At 38.5% G+C, this 17557-nt stretch overlaps 1 protein-coding gene across 1 annotated transcript in view; it reads right to left on the reverse strand.

Moving 5' to 3' along the window:
• The window catches only part of LOC134540997 (electron transfer flavoprotein-ubiquinone oxidoreductase, mitochondrial), a 54365-nt gene extending 37408 nt beyond the window's left edge, over positions 1-16957 (reverse strand). Inside the window, exons 1-6 of the mRNA XM_063384109.1 lie at positions 16675-16957; positions 15109-15216; positions 12009-12161; positions 7011-7169; positions 3541-3737; positions 253-465 (exon numbers count right to left, since the gene is read on the reverse strand). Coding sequence (XP_063240179.1) covers positions 253-465; positions 3541-3737; positions 7011-7169; positions 12009-12161; positions 15109-15216; positions 16675-16723 — 879 coding nt within the window. The 5' untranslated portion in view covers positions 16724-16957. The remainder of the gene's footprint in view (positions 1-252; positions 466-3540; positions 3738-7010; positions 7170-12008; positions 12162-15108; positions 15217-16674) is intronic.
• Positions 16958-17557: the final 600 nt, after the last annotated feature.

Below are 17557 nucleotides of genomic sequence, written 5' to 3' on the forward strand. Positions count from 1 at the left end.
CCATGTGTGCTCCACGGTGCGACGATTGTAGGATAAAAGAGGGTCAGTGCAGTATGATCAGTATGAACTGTGCCACGCACCAGCGGCCAGCCCATGGTGTGCTCCACGGTGCGACGATTGTGGGATAAAAGAGGGTAAGTGCAGTATGAGCAGTATTAACACGCACCAGCGGCCAGCCCATGGTGTGCTCCACGGTGCGACGATTGTGGGATAAAAGAGGGTAAGTGCAGTATGAGCAGTATGAACACGCACCAGCGGCCAGCCCATGGTGTGCTCCACGGTGCCCGGCCGGTGCTTGTCGGGCTCCACCTCCCACAGCTCCTTCAGGCCGATGCCGTACGTCTGCGGCTCGCACGCCTCGCGCAGGCTGTACCGCGCCATCAGCTGCTTGGCCAGGTGGCCGTGGCAGCCCTCCGCAAACACTGTGCACCGGGCGTGCAGCTCCATCCCCCGCTCAAAGTTCTCCTGCACACACGCACCCCTGCTACCAACCATGCGCTGCCAGTCAAGTCAGTCGGCAAACACATCTGACAAACCTTTAGTGCAAATTGGATATTTCAAAACCAGTTTTTAACAAATAGCAAATCAGATCTCACTAGCTGTTGTACCTAAAAAAAAAGGTATAGACATTTATGACCTAGCTAAAATAAATAAGTATTCTACTTAAAGGTTTTAGTTTTGGTTCTTATTTCATTAGAGTTTTTTCCCGTACTAAAGCTACCTAGTTTATTTAATTATTTACACATTTCTAAAATAAGGTGCAACCAACCCCAATAATCTTGTGTGTGTGTATACGTATATGTTTTGTGTACGATCATTCTGAAGAGTTATAAATATTTATTTAAAGAACCCACACCGCTCATGTCGACCCCTCCCTCCCTCCACACGCCGGGGGCCGAGCCCAATCTGCCAACCACTGCCTCCAGCAGAGTGCACACGTCACCACTCCGGCTTGCGAGGAATCCCAGGGAACAGCAGATGCTTTACGAAACTCTTCTCAACGCCCTCCCTTACCGCCTTGCCTGAGGCCTGAGTCCTGAGCCCTGGTGACAATTACTTCCAAGAGAGAATCTCTTGCCACAACATGCAAAAGAGTTCTTTTTTTTTTTTGCATGAGAGACTTTTAATTAGCCAAAGTGGTTTAAACTAATTAAGTATAAAATCTTCTCAAAATTTACATTGTAATGAACATGTTTTAAAATTTTTTATTCTATAAAAACTTTATTGTGACTGCAATTTGTTTCTATGTTATTTATTATTTAATGACATCTTACAAATTCACGTGTTGCATTATTATAATTAGAGGCACTGGAAAATCGTAAAAACAATATAGGCACGAATAAAAGCGACAAAATGGTTTACCTGCGAATAAACGCTACAATCCCGATTTTAGAAGTAATTGTTAAAATTTCAAGTAATATTAAAATTTCCAGTAAATTTTAGGTTTACCGAATGTTTTTAAATAAATCATTTCTTATTATTAACGGCCTAACCTCATACAATGAAGAACATTCTTTATTTTATGCATCTTCTTACCGTGTTTGAAGATTACTTAATAAACGGTGACGATGGCGAGCCATGTAAACAATCAACACGATCTATGAATCTTGTAAATAACACGAAACACAATTTAAATAAGCATAGGCTCGCGCGGAAACTTTGTTAACGGCAAACGTAACGTACGACCCAAACAAACGTAATCGATTAAATAGAGACGTTTATTTACGTGCATAAATATTTTCACGGGAAAGAAGGTGAAAACATTGGAGCGGCCATATTTGCCAACGTGTGCGTGCGTGCGTGATCTTAACACAAGCAATCAAATTATGTACTGTTAAATGACAACTAGAATATAAAAATGCATTAATTTAAGTTTACAACACACGCAGCTTATATTTGGCAACTATAAAAAAAAAGTTACGAAAATCTACTTCAGTCAAATTCGTTAGCACTTTAACGGGAAAAAAAGATGGCAGCAATGTAGCTCTATGCTTTTGTCGCTCATTTATTGAACATTTCTAGTGTTTTCCTAATTTCCTAACCCGAAAAACAAACGGTAATCTGTGAAACTAAAATATTGTGCTGCTATTCACAATAAAATTAAGGTTATTAATTTCCTAACCCGAAAAACAAACTGTAATATGTGAAACTAAAATATTGCGCTGCTATTCACAATAAAATTAAGGTTATTAAAGTCGGTTTTCTGTATCGCGTTCGCGTGCAATGCAGTTAGAACTATAAAATATTTTTTTTTTACCATTATGGGACGGAAAAAATCTGTTACCGTGACAGTAGTGACAGTAGTGACACTAAAATTCTTACGTGCAAAGCTTGCAACATCTGCATAAACTGGTGTTTGGTAAAGTTACATTTTATTTAAGAACTCTGTGAAAATTACTTTTGATATTCGGCTTTGTGAAAGTGATTTTTGACACTTATGTTTGTTACTTGAACAACATTGACTGTTTTTTGCATTGATATTTTAACATCTCAGTTGCAAATTTTTATTTTCAGTGTTAATTGATGTAGGTACTTTACAAATATGATATTTAAACTTTTATGTTACATGTTATTAAGAGGCAATTTTATATATTATATGGTCAGCTATACTATCGTGAATTGTGTATATAGAAAATTTTCAAAACCGTTTTGAAAATATGGAATAATCAAATAATGAATAATAGAATCATGTAAGAATTTTCTAGTCTATTAAAATTAAAGCTATATAAATGCTATATGGCAAAATATAAACGCTACGAATAGCCATTATAAACACTATTTTCCAGTGCCTCTAATTATAATATACATTAAATCCCTGTTTACTACAATATGAAATTATTTAATATTTTAGACTCATTATCAAGAAAATGTTATTAAAAAGTAATTCTAACATTTTTTTCCAATGGCAGTTTTAATTTATTTATGCTTATTATACAGGAAATATTTTTAAATTGGATTTTCTTAAGAGGATTTTGCTTTGCTGTAACAAAAAAAAAAGTGAATTTCTTTTGGTATACTAAATTTTAATGAATATATTAAAACTGCAACTTGCTCTACATGAAAAACTCCTGCTTGCAGATGTCTGCATTTTCAAGTGACAATTTGCCACTACATAGCAGGTTTGAAATTATACAAATTATTGTCTGATCCTATATAATAGATATTTGACACTATACAAATCATGGTTTGCCACTATATAATAGAAAGTTTGACACTATTCAAATCATGGTTTGCCACTACATATATCTAGGGTGCCAGGGAAAAAGAGTATAAGTCAAAAATACACAAGTTGACTTATACTGTTTTTCTCAAACTGTATACACGTTAATTGACTTATACTCCTGAGATCAAAAGCAACACATTAGACGTTTTGCAGTGCTGACTTATACTACTTAGACCACATGTGCGGAACCTTCCTATGAGTAGCCTGCTGACTTATCTCATTTTCCCCAAAACGTGACTTATACTCTTTTTCCCTGGCACCCTAGATATAATATAATGTTGGCCACTACGCAGGGAGGGAGGGAGGGAGGGACGCACCTTGGGGGAGCCGTCCTTGGCCACGCCCACGTCGTTGGTGGCGATGCCCGCGACGCTGCCGTCCGGGCGGAAGAGCAGCTCTGCGGCGGCGATGCCGGGGTACAGCTCCACCCCCAGGGCCTCCGCCTGCTGCCCCAGCCAGCGCACCACGTGGCCCAGGCGCACCACGTAGTTGCCGTGGTTGTCCAGCGGCGTGCCTGCCCCGCACACACTCTCTCTCTCTCTCTCTGCCCCCCTACCAAACATTTAGGGTCATTTGGCAGTCCATGAAGAAAATTCCAAACAAAATACCAACGACTCAAACAGGACCTCGTGAAAGCAAAAACAGTAAAAAAAATTGGTTGTCTGTAAAGTCGGTTTACGGACGATAGTTTAACGTGACGTCATGACAAAACTTTGATGAAATGATTGATCCAGAAGAAAATGAAATATCTTATTCGGCCTGAGACTGAGCCGTAATAGGTTTTTGCAACCAAACCAGTTAGGCATTAAAAATGTTATATTCTTTGAGGAAGATATTTTTTTAAAATTTTTCTTGGTTTTTTATGATAAAATCTACCTCTGCATACTTATATGGATAAAATTGAATCATTTTTATTGAATTATCACTATTTTGTATGGATTCAAAGGAGTGAAATGAAATCTACAATTTAATTAGTAAATTTACTTTTATTTGCATTCATTAATTCAAATATATTTATTACTTTTGAAGTGTCGTGCGTGCCGTATTTATTTTTACAAGTACAAAAAAAACTCAGCCACCGGGATATGATCCGTCAACCTATCGATTTGGTAGTCATTGTCGCTAACCGCACAGCCACGAGGCCATATTAGAATTTATTGTTTCAGATGTTACAGATTAAGATTATTCCACGCACTATATTTGTTTGAATTTCTTTTAACTAGCACATTCTCTGTTGGACTCAAAATATTTACACGCTCGTGGGCTCATAACTATAATACGGTGTCTGATTTAGTTGATCAAATAATAACTCATGACAAATAATTACCAATGTCAAACTAAAGTGTGAAAAGTATCTTACCAGCAATAAATATTTAGTTACACAGCTAAAACAATACTCATACAACACTGTTTAAATATACTGATTTACACTAGTAATTAAAATAATACGTACTTGTAAGAACGCCATTTCCTTGCGAATATACTCCCGTGGCGCGGTGCACAACACTAACCTCGAACCCCGGCCGAGTTCTCTGTACCGTCCGCAACATACCAAGAGAGATGCCACGCATTCGTAAACAGGACACATCTGTAGTGGGACATCCGTAGTGGGACAATTTTTCGTGCATGCAGCCAGCGTTCATCGATTTATTAGACGTTGTCACGTCAAAAATCATTTGGTCAAATAATATGTTATATGCACTAACATAGTTACTGCAACTTCCTTTATCCAAAACCAAATATAATTTCGCCACTTAAAGGTTAGATTTCATGTCACAAGTAATTTCATGTTTTTTTTTCTTCAATTAAAGAGTTAGTTTTTGTGATTTGTTAATCTTAAGCTATATTTTATTTTTTAGGAGATTTTAACATTTCGTGGACATTTCATATTTTAATTTATCTGGGCCTCAGGCATGCAGTGAAGCAGTAGCAGACTTCCCGCTCTCCACGCGTTGCTTCCCGTGCCTGCCACGGCTCAGTGCACTGCACATTCACGCACCGTGTCACGGCTGTGCTGCCTCCCGTTCCCTCTGCTCCAGACACGCACGGCGCTGCATTTCGAGATGGCCCTGCGCCTGTGCCAACGATGGCTCACATGGCACCACTCATTTTGAAATTTAGCACAGGCTATATTAGACTAATAATAATTGTGAAAAGTGCATGAATAAAGTCAATAAAATGAATAGTTATTGATGATACCATTTTCAAAATTAGCTAATCCTAACAATAACTTATCTAAAAATTATTTTTTGTAGGAAATTAAATCATAAAGCTGCAAAGTTCCCCAACAATGTTACGAGCCTTACAAAGAAATCAGAACGAAGAAATGTGTCTTGAAGTACGTATTATGTTGAAGATCAAAACACCACACGAAAAATGAACATTACATTATTGGTCTCTTTTTTAAATGTAAGTGGCATATATTTGGCATAAAGTTATTACTGTGTAAATTATGATAAATTCTAGTAGTGTCGTGTATAGCAACTAATTTAAAAAAAAAAATCACTAAGCAACATAACCTACCACACAGACAATTTACAGATTGTTTACACGCATCACACTTTACTGAACAATTGCCAAAAAGAGTAAAAATATTCAGTATTGCAGTCAGTTTCGTCATTTTCAAAGGTATTTCTTTTGATTCTGATCTCTCTGCACAACTTACTTTCATTTCTAGTTTTGTTCGATGCAATGTTAGCTGACATGGCAGGCAACCCGACGCTGTAAATTGGTTGCATTGTACTTTAGATTAATCCACTATTGCGTCACATTAGTACGAGAGGTCACGTACGATGATAAAACTCAAATTAAGTAATACAAAAGCTAGGTTTTTAGTTAAAATATTTGATATTGTTTCAAAGTGTTACTGAATTATTTGGCACACTTATTTGAAGTTATCTGGGTTCTCAACTCTACAATTACAAATGCTGATATCCTCCAGAAAATGCTAGCAAAATTATTAAACTCTCAAATTACTGAGTAGTTTGAGATTCATTGCTGTAGTAAAATTTATAGCTTGAAAAAAAAAAAATACAGCACCCCAAAAATGATTAACTGTTTTATGAGAATACCGTTTCCCTAAAAATCTGCTGGCAAGTTCACAAACTACACCTTGTTCCCCGTATTAACTTTGAAAGATTTGTGCAATGGGAGTGCATGACTTGATGTAAGCTTTTGTACATACGCCATTGCTTAGCACATGTATGTCTGTCGAAGAAAACTACAAAAAAACACAAATTAAGCAAAAAAATTGCTGTTGTCAGGATTTAACGCCACACAATACTCCACAACAGGAATATGGTCAACAAACAAAGAAAAACAAAGAAAAATGGACTAACAGAACAAAAAAAAAACCGAAACCAAAAAATTCAGCACAACAGTTGAAACGAGAACAAAACACAGCAAAACGAAAAGTGATTGTGAAATTTTGAAATTTCCGAAATGTGTTTGTTTTGTCTTTTCGTTTTGCTGTGTTTTTTGTCTCGTTTCAACTGTTGTGCTGAATTTTTTTGGGTTCGGTATTATTGTGCTGTCATCATTTGTGGGTTTTTTTTTTTCGTTCTGTTAGTCCATTTTTCTTTGTTTGTTGACCATATTCCTGTTGTGGAGTATTGTGTGGCGTTAAATCCTGACAACAGCAATTTTTTTGCTTAATTTGTGTTTTTTATTTGTAGTTTTCTTCTACAGACATGCACGTGCTAAGCAATGGCGTACGTCCGAAAGCTCACACCAAGTCTTGTTCCCCGTGTTGCAAACCAGCACAGGACGGGGCGACGGGGCGACCCACCTCGGAGCACGGGCACGGGGACCCGGGAGGACTCTGTGAGCAGGCCGAACCTGTCGGCGGTCACCGGGGTGTGCAGTGGCGCGCCCTTGTCCTTCCAGTCCGGCACCAGCTCGTCCAGCGCCACCGGGTCGATGCAGGCCCCCGACAAGATGTGTCCCCCTGCACGCACGCGTCACTACTTCAACCAGTCATCACGCATTTGCATCGCACACTAACGTCAATATAGAATATGCACATAATGCAACAAACAAGCCAAGAGTAGCTATTCTATTGTCAACAGAAATAAGTGACCGCACATAAAAAAATCAAAACAAAGAAGACATGAATAACAAAATAAACGAGGAATTGATTATTATATAAGTAAAATCAAAGCTCCCTTCACTGGAAAACTAAATGAAATTTACAAATGAAATTTGGCAACAGGTTTGATCTTTTGAAATATGGGCTCAGAAAATAAGTCAGAATCACAAAACAAAAAGAGCACTATCGAGGTCATACATGCTTACATTTCCAAAGACCTATTTAAAGAACTGCAAGTATAGATCACCTACTTCCCTGATCTACAAGTATGAAGTAGGGGTGTGTGCGACAGGAAATTTAGCTTTCGGAAAAACTTGGGAGGGAAAATCAAATTTCACTTGAAAAGTCAAGAAAATCAGGAAAACACAAGTTTTAGAGCATGCCAGAAAAATTATATTTTTGAAAGGATTTCACCATTCAGCATTAAGTTCAAAAAAATACAAAACTGGTGAATCACTGCTTTTATAACCTAAACCTAAAGAAACTATACGAGATACTACATGACATTCTTTACATTCTTGTGAGTTACATCATCTTGCAATTTTTTGATCTCTTTGGAAAACAGACTTTTAATATGATGTTCTGTTTTCATGTAAGAAAACCAGTTCTTCTATATGTTGGGTGACTAAAGATTCTTGCTTTTAAGACACTATATTTCCAGCAGGTGAGAAACCCGTTCAACAGGCAGTTTCAATTCCTGGTATTTCCAGATATGCCACTGCTAAATTGTATAAATTTGGCAACATCATTGCATTTTGTTCTCAACACTTCAGTGGGTTTCCAGGTCTCTCTATTAGCGGCATATTTAATGTTGTCACCTGTGTGTTCTGACGAGCACCTACGAGAGAGATTAGCTAAATTATCAAATTCATGCCGCAAAGAATGGCTAGTCATTAGCTGATTAAGGTTTATGTGGTCTTGCAAAATAAAGAAGAAAAACCTTTACCAAACATCTGAGATGCTAACTACAAGTTAGTAAGAAACCCGGTTAAATTAGCCTAACTATAGTGGAAAATAATAAAAGTAATAAAACCCATACTTTAGGGCTATTTAACAAATATACTGCTATTTACTGTAGAATTATACTACACAATAACTTTTACATCCAAAGAACATTAAATTTAGCAAAACCTACCCAGAGTAAAAAATTACCCCCTTTTATTTCAGTGGTCCAAAAAGTAATGCCCTACAAAATGTGACACTCGACCCAACTTTCATTGGCACGAGTTTCTGCGTAGTTAGGTATTCAAAAATTTCCCAAATTGAAAACAAAACCGGAATGACCACTGGATCTGTAGGTATCCTTTATCCAGAAAGTTCACTTCATGCAGTGGTTTCAGAACTTTTATATACCCTTCTACAAGTCGCCACTCACAGACCACGTGGTGAAGCATCAGTAGTAACCCGCCGTATCTGTCTCATCTTCTAACTTCACAGTTGAATGCCGCGTCAAATGCGCCGAGACTATGTGCATTTCCTATTGCTTACTTAAGTACAATTTCTGGTTCTACATATTTTTTAATTATAAATGGACCAGTTAAAGCTTTTTAAAATTTGGATGATTTAAGATTACTCTTCTTACTTGATGCAAATTGATGACACAAAACTTCTTGCCCTACACAATAGGGGTTTGGAATTTCACCTTGATTATATTGTATACTGACCATTTCTCGAGCCTTCTCCAAGTTGTTAGCTACATCCAACCACATATTTTCCTGTTTACGAGGGGTGTGTACACTTAAATGTTGCTGAGTCACGCCCCAAATATTTAGCAATGGAAGCAGAAGACTTCGTCCTATAAAAACCTCGGATGTACTCTCATGCTTCACCATATTAAAGTCTAGATTTAGAATTCTTATAGATTCATCCCATCTCCTTTGATCTTTGTGATTAAAAATAGTAATAGCCACCTCAATATCCTTAGTCATCCACTCCACAATATTTGGGTTAAGGTAACATGGACTGGTCATGATGTGCTCTACTCCCTACTGAAGCACATACAGTACACTCCCGATTATCTGCGAAATTAAGTGGCAGGGCCACCGCGGATAGTGAAAATCGCGGATAATCAGCAAAAGAGCCGAAAATAGGAAACAAAAAAAGGAAACATTAATTTCAACTTAAAAATATAGACCTTTATGTAGAGTAAAAGTTACAATTAACAGCAAACATTTTTAAATGATGCTAAAATTTTAGTATTTTACTGAATAATTAACATACAATACATTTCAGTAATGTAACATAAAAGTGCTCAACCATAAGACTAGAAACAAAGTGCGACAGAGACAAAAATAGCAACGCATGCCAGCCTACTGCGTGAGTTCCGAGAAGGCCTGTGGCGTTTTACTGTATACTGCACACAATACACTCGTCAGTAGAGTTCAAATTTGCTCATTTGTAATAAAATACAGATTTACATATGTGCTGTATTTTTCCGTAGCATGCGCGGATAATCCACCCCGTGGATAATAGGAAATTTACTGTACATTGAAACTTATAACTGACTAAATAACTTGCGTTGTCAGCAACAAGTAGCTCCGGAGCTCCAAAAACCATCCAGATCTTACAACTTGATCACTTTCATATAATGCAAAGGCATGAAGAAACAAAACTTACTAAAACCATCTACTAATACTAACAAGCAATTATTTCCTGTCAGAGTCCTGAACAAGGAACCAAAAACATCTACAAAAACCCTTTCTCAAGACCTTTCGATCTTCTTAACACAGTAGAAATCCATTTTACTGCTGCAGGGTTGCTTAGCTAGGAGCAATCCTTCGCGTATTTGCGCCCTCTTGCCTTATTCCTTCCCAATCAAATCCTCCAACACCTTCCTCGAAGTCTTATCTATTCTGCCATGAACTCCAACCAACCAATCATGGAGGTAAATCATCAAGACCTGACGCAAAGCCTTAGGCATGAAAATTTTCTTTCCTCTCATCACATTGATATACAAAATCCCTTTGTTTACTTCAAATGATTACTTCCTGGCCTTCCCAAATTAGTGTGAACTTTTTGTACCTCACTGTCCTCCTGCCATTCCTTCAAACTAGAAAAAATTTCAGGATAAGAACTTAGCATGTTACACATCTCTTTATCATTCTCCTCTTCTCCAGAGATTACAAATTCTTACTCAACAAACATCCTGGATAAGATGTCAGCAACAACATTTTCCTTTCCTTTTACAAGTTTTATATCAAACCGAAAATGTGTCAAATTCATAATCCAGCTACCTATTTTACCTGATTGGTGAGGATGTGACAAAAGCCATGTTAGGGCCTTGTTGTCTGGCCACAATTCAAAAACCTCATGCTCCAGAAAATTTTGAAATCTCTCTACCACATAAATACACGCCAAGACCTCTTTTACAAACACTCTGTATAATTTTTCCTGTTGATTGAAGGCTCGGCTGGCAGGCATGCCCGGAGTAAAGCCAACCCTAAGGCAGGCTAGATGCATCTACTTGTACCACATATTTTAGACTAAAATCTGGCAAGACTACCACTGGCCTGTGGGAAATAGCACAGTTTTATTCTTCTCCCCAGATAAAATTAACACCTCTCTCTTTTAGATTATTTAGCGGGGCACAAACTGGTGTGATCCGGGATAAAATGGCTAAAGTAGAAGATCACACCTAAAAACCTCATCACTTCCTTAAAGTTTTTAGCGATGAGGAAATTCACAATAGGGGCAACTTTAGCCGGGTCCATCTTCATTTCACCTTTCCCTATGACACAACCCAAAAATTTTATTTCCCTCTGGACCCGACAAACTTTCTCGCGGTTCACCATAAACCAAGCCTCTCTTTTTTTAGTACCATTTCTACATTTCTACATTTTACATATGCTCTTCAAAGGAATTAGAATAGCCGGATGAGTCCAGGCACGTCCGGGTCTTAACCGGCTGTGAATCTGCCGGGCCGAGGTACGGCAGGTTGGAGGGTAGTCCGAGGAGACGAGGACATCCAGTGGAGTAACTCTGAAGAGTGGCGGTCGGTTATCTGCTGGCGAACGGTCTGCTGAATCGACGCCAAGTTGGTAGTAGTATGGGAAGAAACAATGAAAGACTGAATGGTGTCCCGCTGAGGTTTCCTCCAAGGCCCTGGATTCTGATTGGGCAGGACTCGTACTTGGTGGTGGGGCTCCGATCGCTTGGAGCAGGCTCCAAGGGTTCCCTAGCCCTGTGCGGAGTCGACGTGGTGAGCGACGACACAGCTCCGGTGCTAGCCTGGACAGCTAGGAGAGGTTGGATAGGCCTCCACCGGACCACGGGTTCACTGGGTCACAGTGTGATGTGGGAGATCGGGGTAGGCACCAGCAGTGCTGATAACGTCTAAGGGCTCAGGACACAGCCAACTGTCTCCTGGTCAGCTGAGTGAGGTGGGGGGTGAAGATGGGATGGGTAGCTTAAGCCTCTGGACATAGCTGGATCTCTAACACCTCTCCTGTCTCGCGCATACGGCGTATTCCGTATCCACGCCCGTGGGCGGTAGGGCTCACGCTAAGAGGGCTGGGTTACCAAACCAAAGGGGGGAGAAATCCCTTAAGCAGGCAAGAGGGTAAGGGCTTGCAATGCTACAGCATTTAGTGTTCTCTAATCTCGCAGATTACAAAAAGAGAAGAAACGTGACCAGCTGTGTTTCCTCGGCCCTCGAGCAAGAGAAACTGGAGAGCGAGTGCGTGCAACACATCAACTTACCGATCTCCGCGGCCTTCTCGACGAGACACACGCGCAGCTCCGTGCCACTGGCGGCGGCGCGCTGCTTCAGCCTGATGGCCGTGGCCAGTCCCGCGGGCCCGCCCCCCACCACCACCACGTCAGCCTCGTCCGTGCAGCGCTCCATGTCCACCCCTGGGAGCACACGTCCATGCACAGGCGAGCGCTCAGCACCCCTCCCCGACGAGCACCGCTGTTTGTGCTTGTGGCATCAGCATCATCATCATTCCTTACTGCACGCACACACGCATGCACACGCACACAGACACACACACACACACACACACATTTAATTTATAATACATTAATATGCAAGCATCACCATTTGAAATCAAACTACTATTCAAGATCTATTCACATAGAGTTTTTACGAAATAAGACTTCATTTTGTAATGGAAACTACTGCACTATAAGCAGTAATTACCAGGTAAACTTTCAAAGGGCCAGACATAGTGTTTAGAAAACATGTCTATAAGCCTAGTAAATACTATAAAATACTATATACGAGAATATATATAATATTTTTGAGAATATCTGTGAAAATACTCTGGCTTCAAAAAAAAACATCAGCGACAAATTTATTCTACAGAGATGCAAACAAACATGACCAATACACAGCAGTATAATGCTGCATGATGATGTTTCTTCGTTGAAAGACTGTTTGGGCAACTACAAAGCAATGCCACGGCCCCTATGTAGCGTGTGGACTGCCAGATGGTGATAGAACTTATTTTTACTTCTAACAGATATGGCTTGGAATTCTGTGGCATTCGAGAGTTCATACCAGCCAAGTTTATTGGCTTTTCCTTGGGCGGTTAAGACTGTCCTGTATCCAATTTTGTTTGGTTTCTAACTTAAACCTTTGCCTATATCCTGTATTTACTTGTATTAACATTATACTCTAGTCCTTGATTTTTCTGCATTCAAGTCCTTAACTTAATTTTGGGAATTTTTCAGGGCAAAATGCATTGTCAAAAGTAATGTTACATTTGAACACTTTGTTCTAGTTATTTTTTTCATGCCTACACCTAGTGGCATGAGCATTTTTTGCAGAGCATAACATTCTGTTAAATGTTAAATTTGAACCCCTCATTGTTATTTTATCATGCCTGTACCTTGTGGCACTTTGCTTTACATATTTGTACCTGAATATTGTCAACAGAGTGCATCTTCTTGTTTGTTAAATGCACATTTGGAAAGCACATTTCTTGTTGCTGCTGTATATTAGTATGTGCCAGGTGAATATCTTGGAATAGTAAACTGCGATCCCTGAATGTTTCTATTAAACATACACCAGCCTTGCCTCTCTGATGAGAGCTCTGGCATATGCTAACTTCTTTACGTTATTGACTTGTCTCCTGTTTCGTTTTGGCAGGACTGGCCACATACTGGGATCCAGGTTCAATCCCAGTACAGTGAACTGTTACACATTTAATTTCAATTTTGATACAATATAATACAATACAATCTTAATGCTGTAGTTACACGTTATCACATAATTAGTTTTTATGTATCTATTCTTGCATACCTGCACGAATTCAAATTGTTTGTAACCTCAAACCTCTAATATGAATATTATTCACTGTTATAGAGAAAGTTACAGTGACGTTAAACTGAGAATAATTTACCATTCACATGCATGCTAACTGTGGTAACAATTTTGAGCTGCATTGATGGGATTAGGTATTTTGAAGCTTTTTTCAAGTACTTTTTAGGATGCTACACCCAGACATGGTGGGTAAGCACGGCAACTCCCCGAGTGGGAGAGAACGTGATCTGTCGTGTTGTCTAATTCAGACATGCAACTGAAACAATGTTTTGATTTGAAAATATAGCCGACAAAGCTTCTGTCGCTGTAGTGAATTATTTTTAGTTTTATAACTTAAGTTAATAATTATATAATTTTTTTTTACTAAAACATTCAAAGTGGTAACACAGTTGAATGTAATAAAATTATGAGAATACAGTAGAGCTTCATTATAAAGAACATGAAGGGACCAAAATTATGGCAGTTTGTTATAATGAAGTTCTTTATACCGAAATCACAATGATTGCCTGATTTGGGGTTTTTAACATAACTCGATCTTGTTAAAAAACAATGTAGAAAATCTAATACCAATATGAGTGGTACAAGTATCAATTACTTTAACAGCTATACTTTGGGATCAAGATACATACTGCATACATACAAACTAGTATGTATATGTACAATACAAAAATACATAGGTAAGTTGTTTGCCAAAACAGTATACCTACCTTTGGAATCAAGACAAGCTGTTTGCAAAAATGCTGTAATAAATCAAAAATATAAAATTTAAAAGTTAGGAAAATTTTTTTTTACATTTTATTGTCTTCCAAACTGGATCGCTGGGTGAGAATTGTGGATAATGTTGATATGGATATACTGAACTTTTTAGCCACATCAGTCTTTTTATTTCCTTTATCTACTGATATTAACATTTCAAGTTTCACATCAATTGCCTTTCGTTTCCTAGAATAAATGTTCAGTAGTACGGTTTTTTAAACTATAAAAACAAATGGACCCGACACATGTAAAAATAAGTTATACTCGTAGTATAGCCACGTTTCTCTCAAACAATAAACAATAAACAAGGAAACGACCAGAGATGTGTGAGTAGCAATACTTAATGATGTAGAACTTCGCATCGGTTAAACACGTCGTGCGAGCATAGAACACCACAATGCAGCGCTTTAGTCACTACACCAGTTTTGTGCATTAATTTCAACACTAGTCCATTGCAGTCATCTATGGCGCGTATCAAAATAAATAATATGGCAGTTTGTGGGTGAATTGGGACGATTTTATCCGTTTGTCGTTTACCATGCCAGGCAGAAAAGTGTTCGTTTAAATGAATATTTATAGAATATTTTAAAAATTTGAGCGAGAAAATTCGTACTAGTGAAATTTTTTTACCTTATGTTATATGGACGTCTGACGGGACCAAAGGCATAGTTTGTAGTAATGAATTGTTCGCTCTAATAAAGTTCGTTAAAACGGTGTTTTACTGTATCTTGTAGAAATGTGCAGAGCTCCTTGGAGGCAGCACGCCCGGTCACGCACCTTGCCAGCGGGGGTCGGTCTCCCGGGGCACCACGGAGTAGTGCGTGGTTATCCTGGGGCCCGCCTGCTGGGACATGCCCCTGGCCCGCCCGCATGGCAGCCTGCGCACTGCAACACACGGCCCAACACACCGGACACACACGTCTTCAAAGACTGAGCGTAGCTGCAGACTGTACCCGTGTGAAATGTGCACGCGGCACAACACAGATCTCTCCACCAGGGTCCGATCGCTCGAGGAGTCAAACTTGGATTTCTCGCAGGTGCGAAACACAGAGGACATTACGGTGAGCGTGGGTTTTCTCGCGGTACTCCCATTTCCCTGCACCCATGTAGTCTATCACAACTCCATCCATATCATGGATGACATCATATTCCCTAAAAAAAAAACTCCATGACCCGGAATGTTATGCCATGCTTTATTCATTCACTATAACTCACATGAAAACTGCTGGCAGCATCTACTCTGCTTTGGCACGTTGAGACTTCCAAGATATAAAAATATTTGCTTTCAAAATGTTAATTTAAAAAAAACTAGGATAACATTTTTGCTACAGAGTGTAAGAGAAGTCTTGCTTCACTGAAAGGTAACTATAAAATACTGTCAGTCATAAGCAGCATGTACTATTACATACTTTAATGATTAAAGTAATTTCCATTACTGTAGGTCACATATCCTGTAGTTTTCTCATACATGAGAACTTTTATTTTTTTATTCGGATATTGTAATGCACTGTAACGTTAAATAATGACTTAAAAAATAATTACTTGTGTCTCTACTGTGCATCCAAACTCAAGCATCAACCCTTGACAAGGATTTATTTAGCAGTATGGAGGAGCGAAGCGCCGATGTTAAAAGGAATTGTCATTGCGTGTATCAAACGTAATAATTTCTTTTATATGTCAGCATGCTTTTGCGCATCCGTACTGCTAAAAAGAACGGTCAAGGGTTGACACTTGTGTTTCGATGTACAGTAGGGACTTGCGTAATATTTTAAATATACGTGTTTATGTATGGAAAACCACAGGATTAAAACACATTTTAAAAAAAAACATGGCGGCGACCACTTTACAGCATAGGCTATTAAATGTGAACAAACTGTAATTTCTCAGAAACCAGAAGGAATTAAAAAACACTGTATATATTAAATTGGGTAATTTCTCTAATAGAAGCTTAAAAATGAATTATAATTGCAATACACTCATATTAACTACTTTGATTGCTAGCATAATACCTATACTGAAGTTCTCATAAACAAACACAAGACCCACACAGGAAAACAATAAATGCGACAGCAGCATCAATGCACAGGTATTGTAATGTTACCTATAAACGGGTATTATACAAAAACCCAATCTGAATCTAGAAACGCTGCTTTCGGAGTAAAAAGAGGAACGTCTTTAGTGTTCAAAAAAAGTGTTCTTGGAATTTAATAATTTATTCACGGAAAAGCCGGGACGTAAGAAAATTACTATAACTATCCATGTATTAATACTACGTTGATTGTGCCAAGAACTTTAACAAAATGCTAAAGCCCCAAGCAAACCATTTCAGCAATGGGTACTTACCTAACCTTTTCGTATGAAGAGCTATAGAAAAATAAGACTTAACTGCCATTTTAATCGAATAAAACTAATCAAAAGTCTTCTTTCATTTCCCAAACAAAATTATATTACAAATACATTATCACCACCAAAGTTTCAAAGTTCACAGGTCAGATCAGCCTTTATCTTTAGCTAAAGATCATATACCTAGTACTTTATTTACTCTACGGAACAGATTACTGTCATATTTTGGTTTCTCAGTTGTTTCTCGTTAAATCAAAGAATAAATAAATATGAGTTGAACACGTTCCTAAATAGAATGTATTAAAACAAGTAGGCCTCTTCCGAAAATTGTACAAAAATTATCAAACAAAATGGTGATGGAAAAATAGCGAAAGTTAACTGGTTTCACACCACAAGTAATTTTTAAAGTTTTATATTAAAAAATTGCCAGCTTTTAAGTAAATATAAAACCTTATATTGCTATTCGAGTTCACAAAGAGGTGTCAAATGACAGTATTATGAAAATTATCGTAATTTTCATAATTTTCATAAAATAATGCAATTGGACATCATAGGTACACGTAGTTCAGAAGAGGCCTGGAAGTCCAGTCCCTACCCAACCTAGAGATGGGCCGATGGTTCACGATACCACTCAAATGAAACGGTTCATGTCCAAGAACACTCAGGAACTAGTTCCCAGAAAAAGAACCAAGGTTCAACAGCTCAGCAATCGCCGACAGTGGGAAGAATACTGATGGAGAGGTTCGCTAGTTCTTTGTTCCTTCTATTCCATAACTCTCATCGGCTATCGCGTCCGGCGCGGACTCGTGGTTCTTGGTTCATCCTTCTTTCTTTTTGTCATCGCTGGACTCAGATTCGCTCTCCACGTTTCTTTGCTCACCCC

This window comes from Bacillus rossius, chromosome 17 (genome assembly GCF_032445375.1).
Source record: "Bacillus rossius redtenbacheri isolate Brsri chromosome 17, Brsri_v3, whole genome shotgun sequence".
In the NCBI taxonomy this organism is placed as follows: Eukaryota; Metazoa; Arthropoda; class Insecta; order Phasmatodea; family Bacillidae; genus Bacillus; species Bacillus rossius.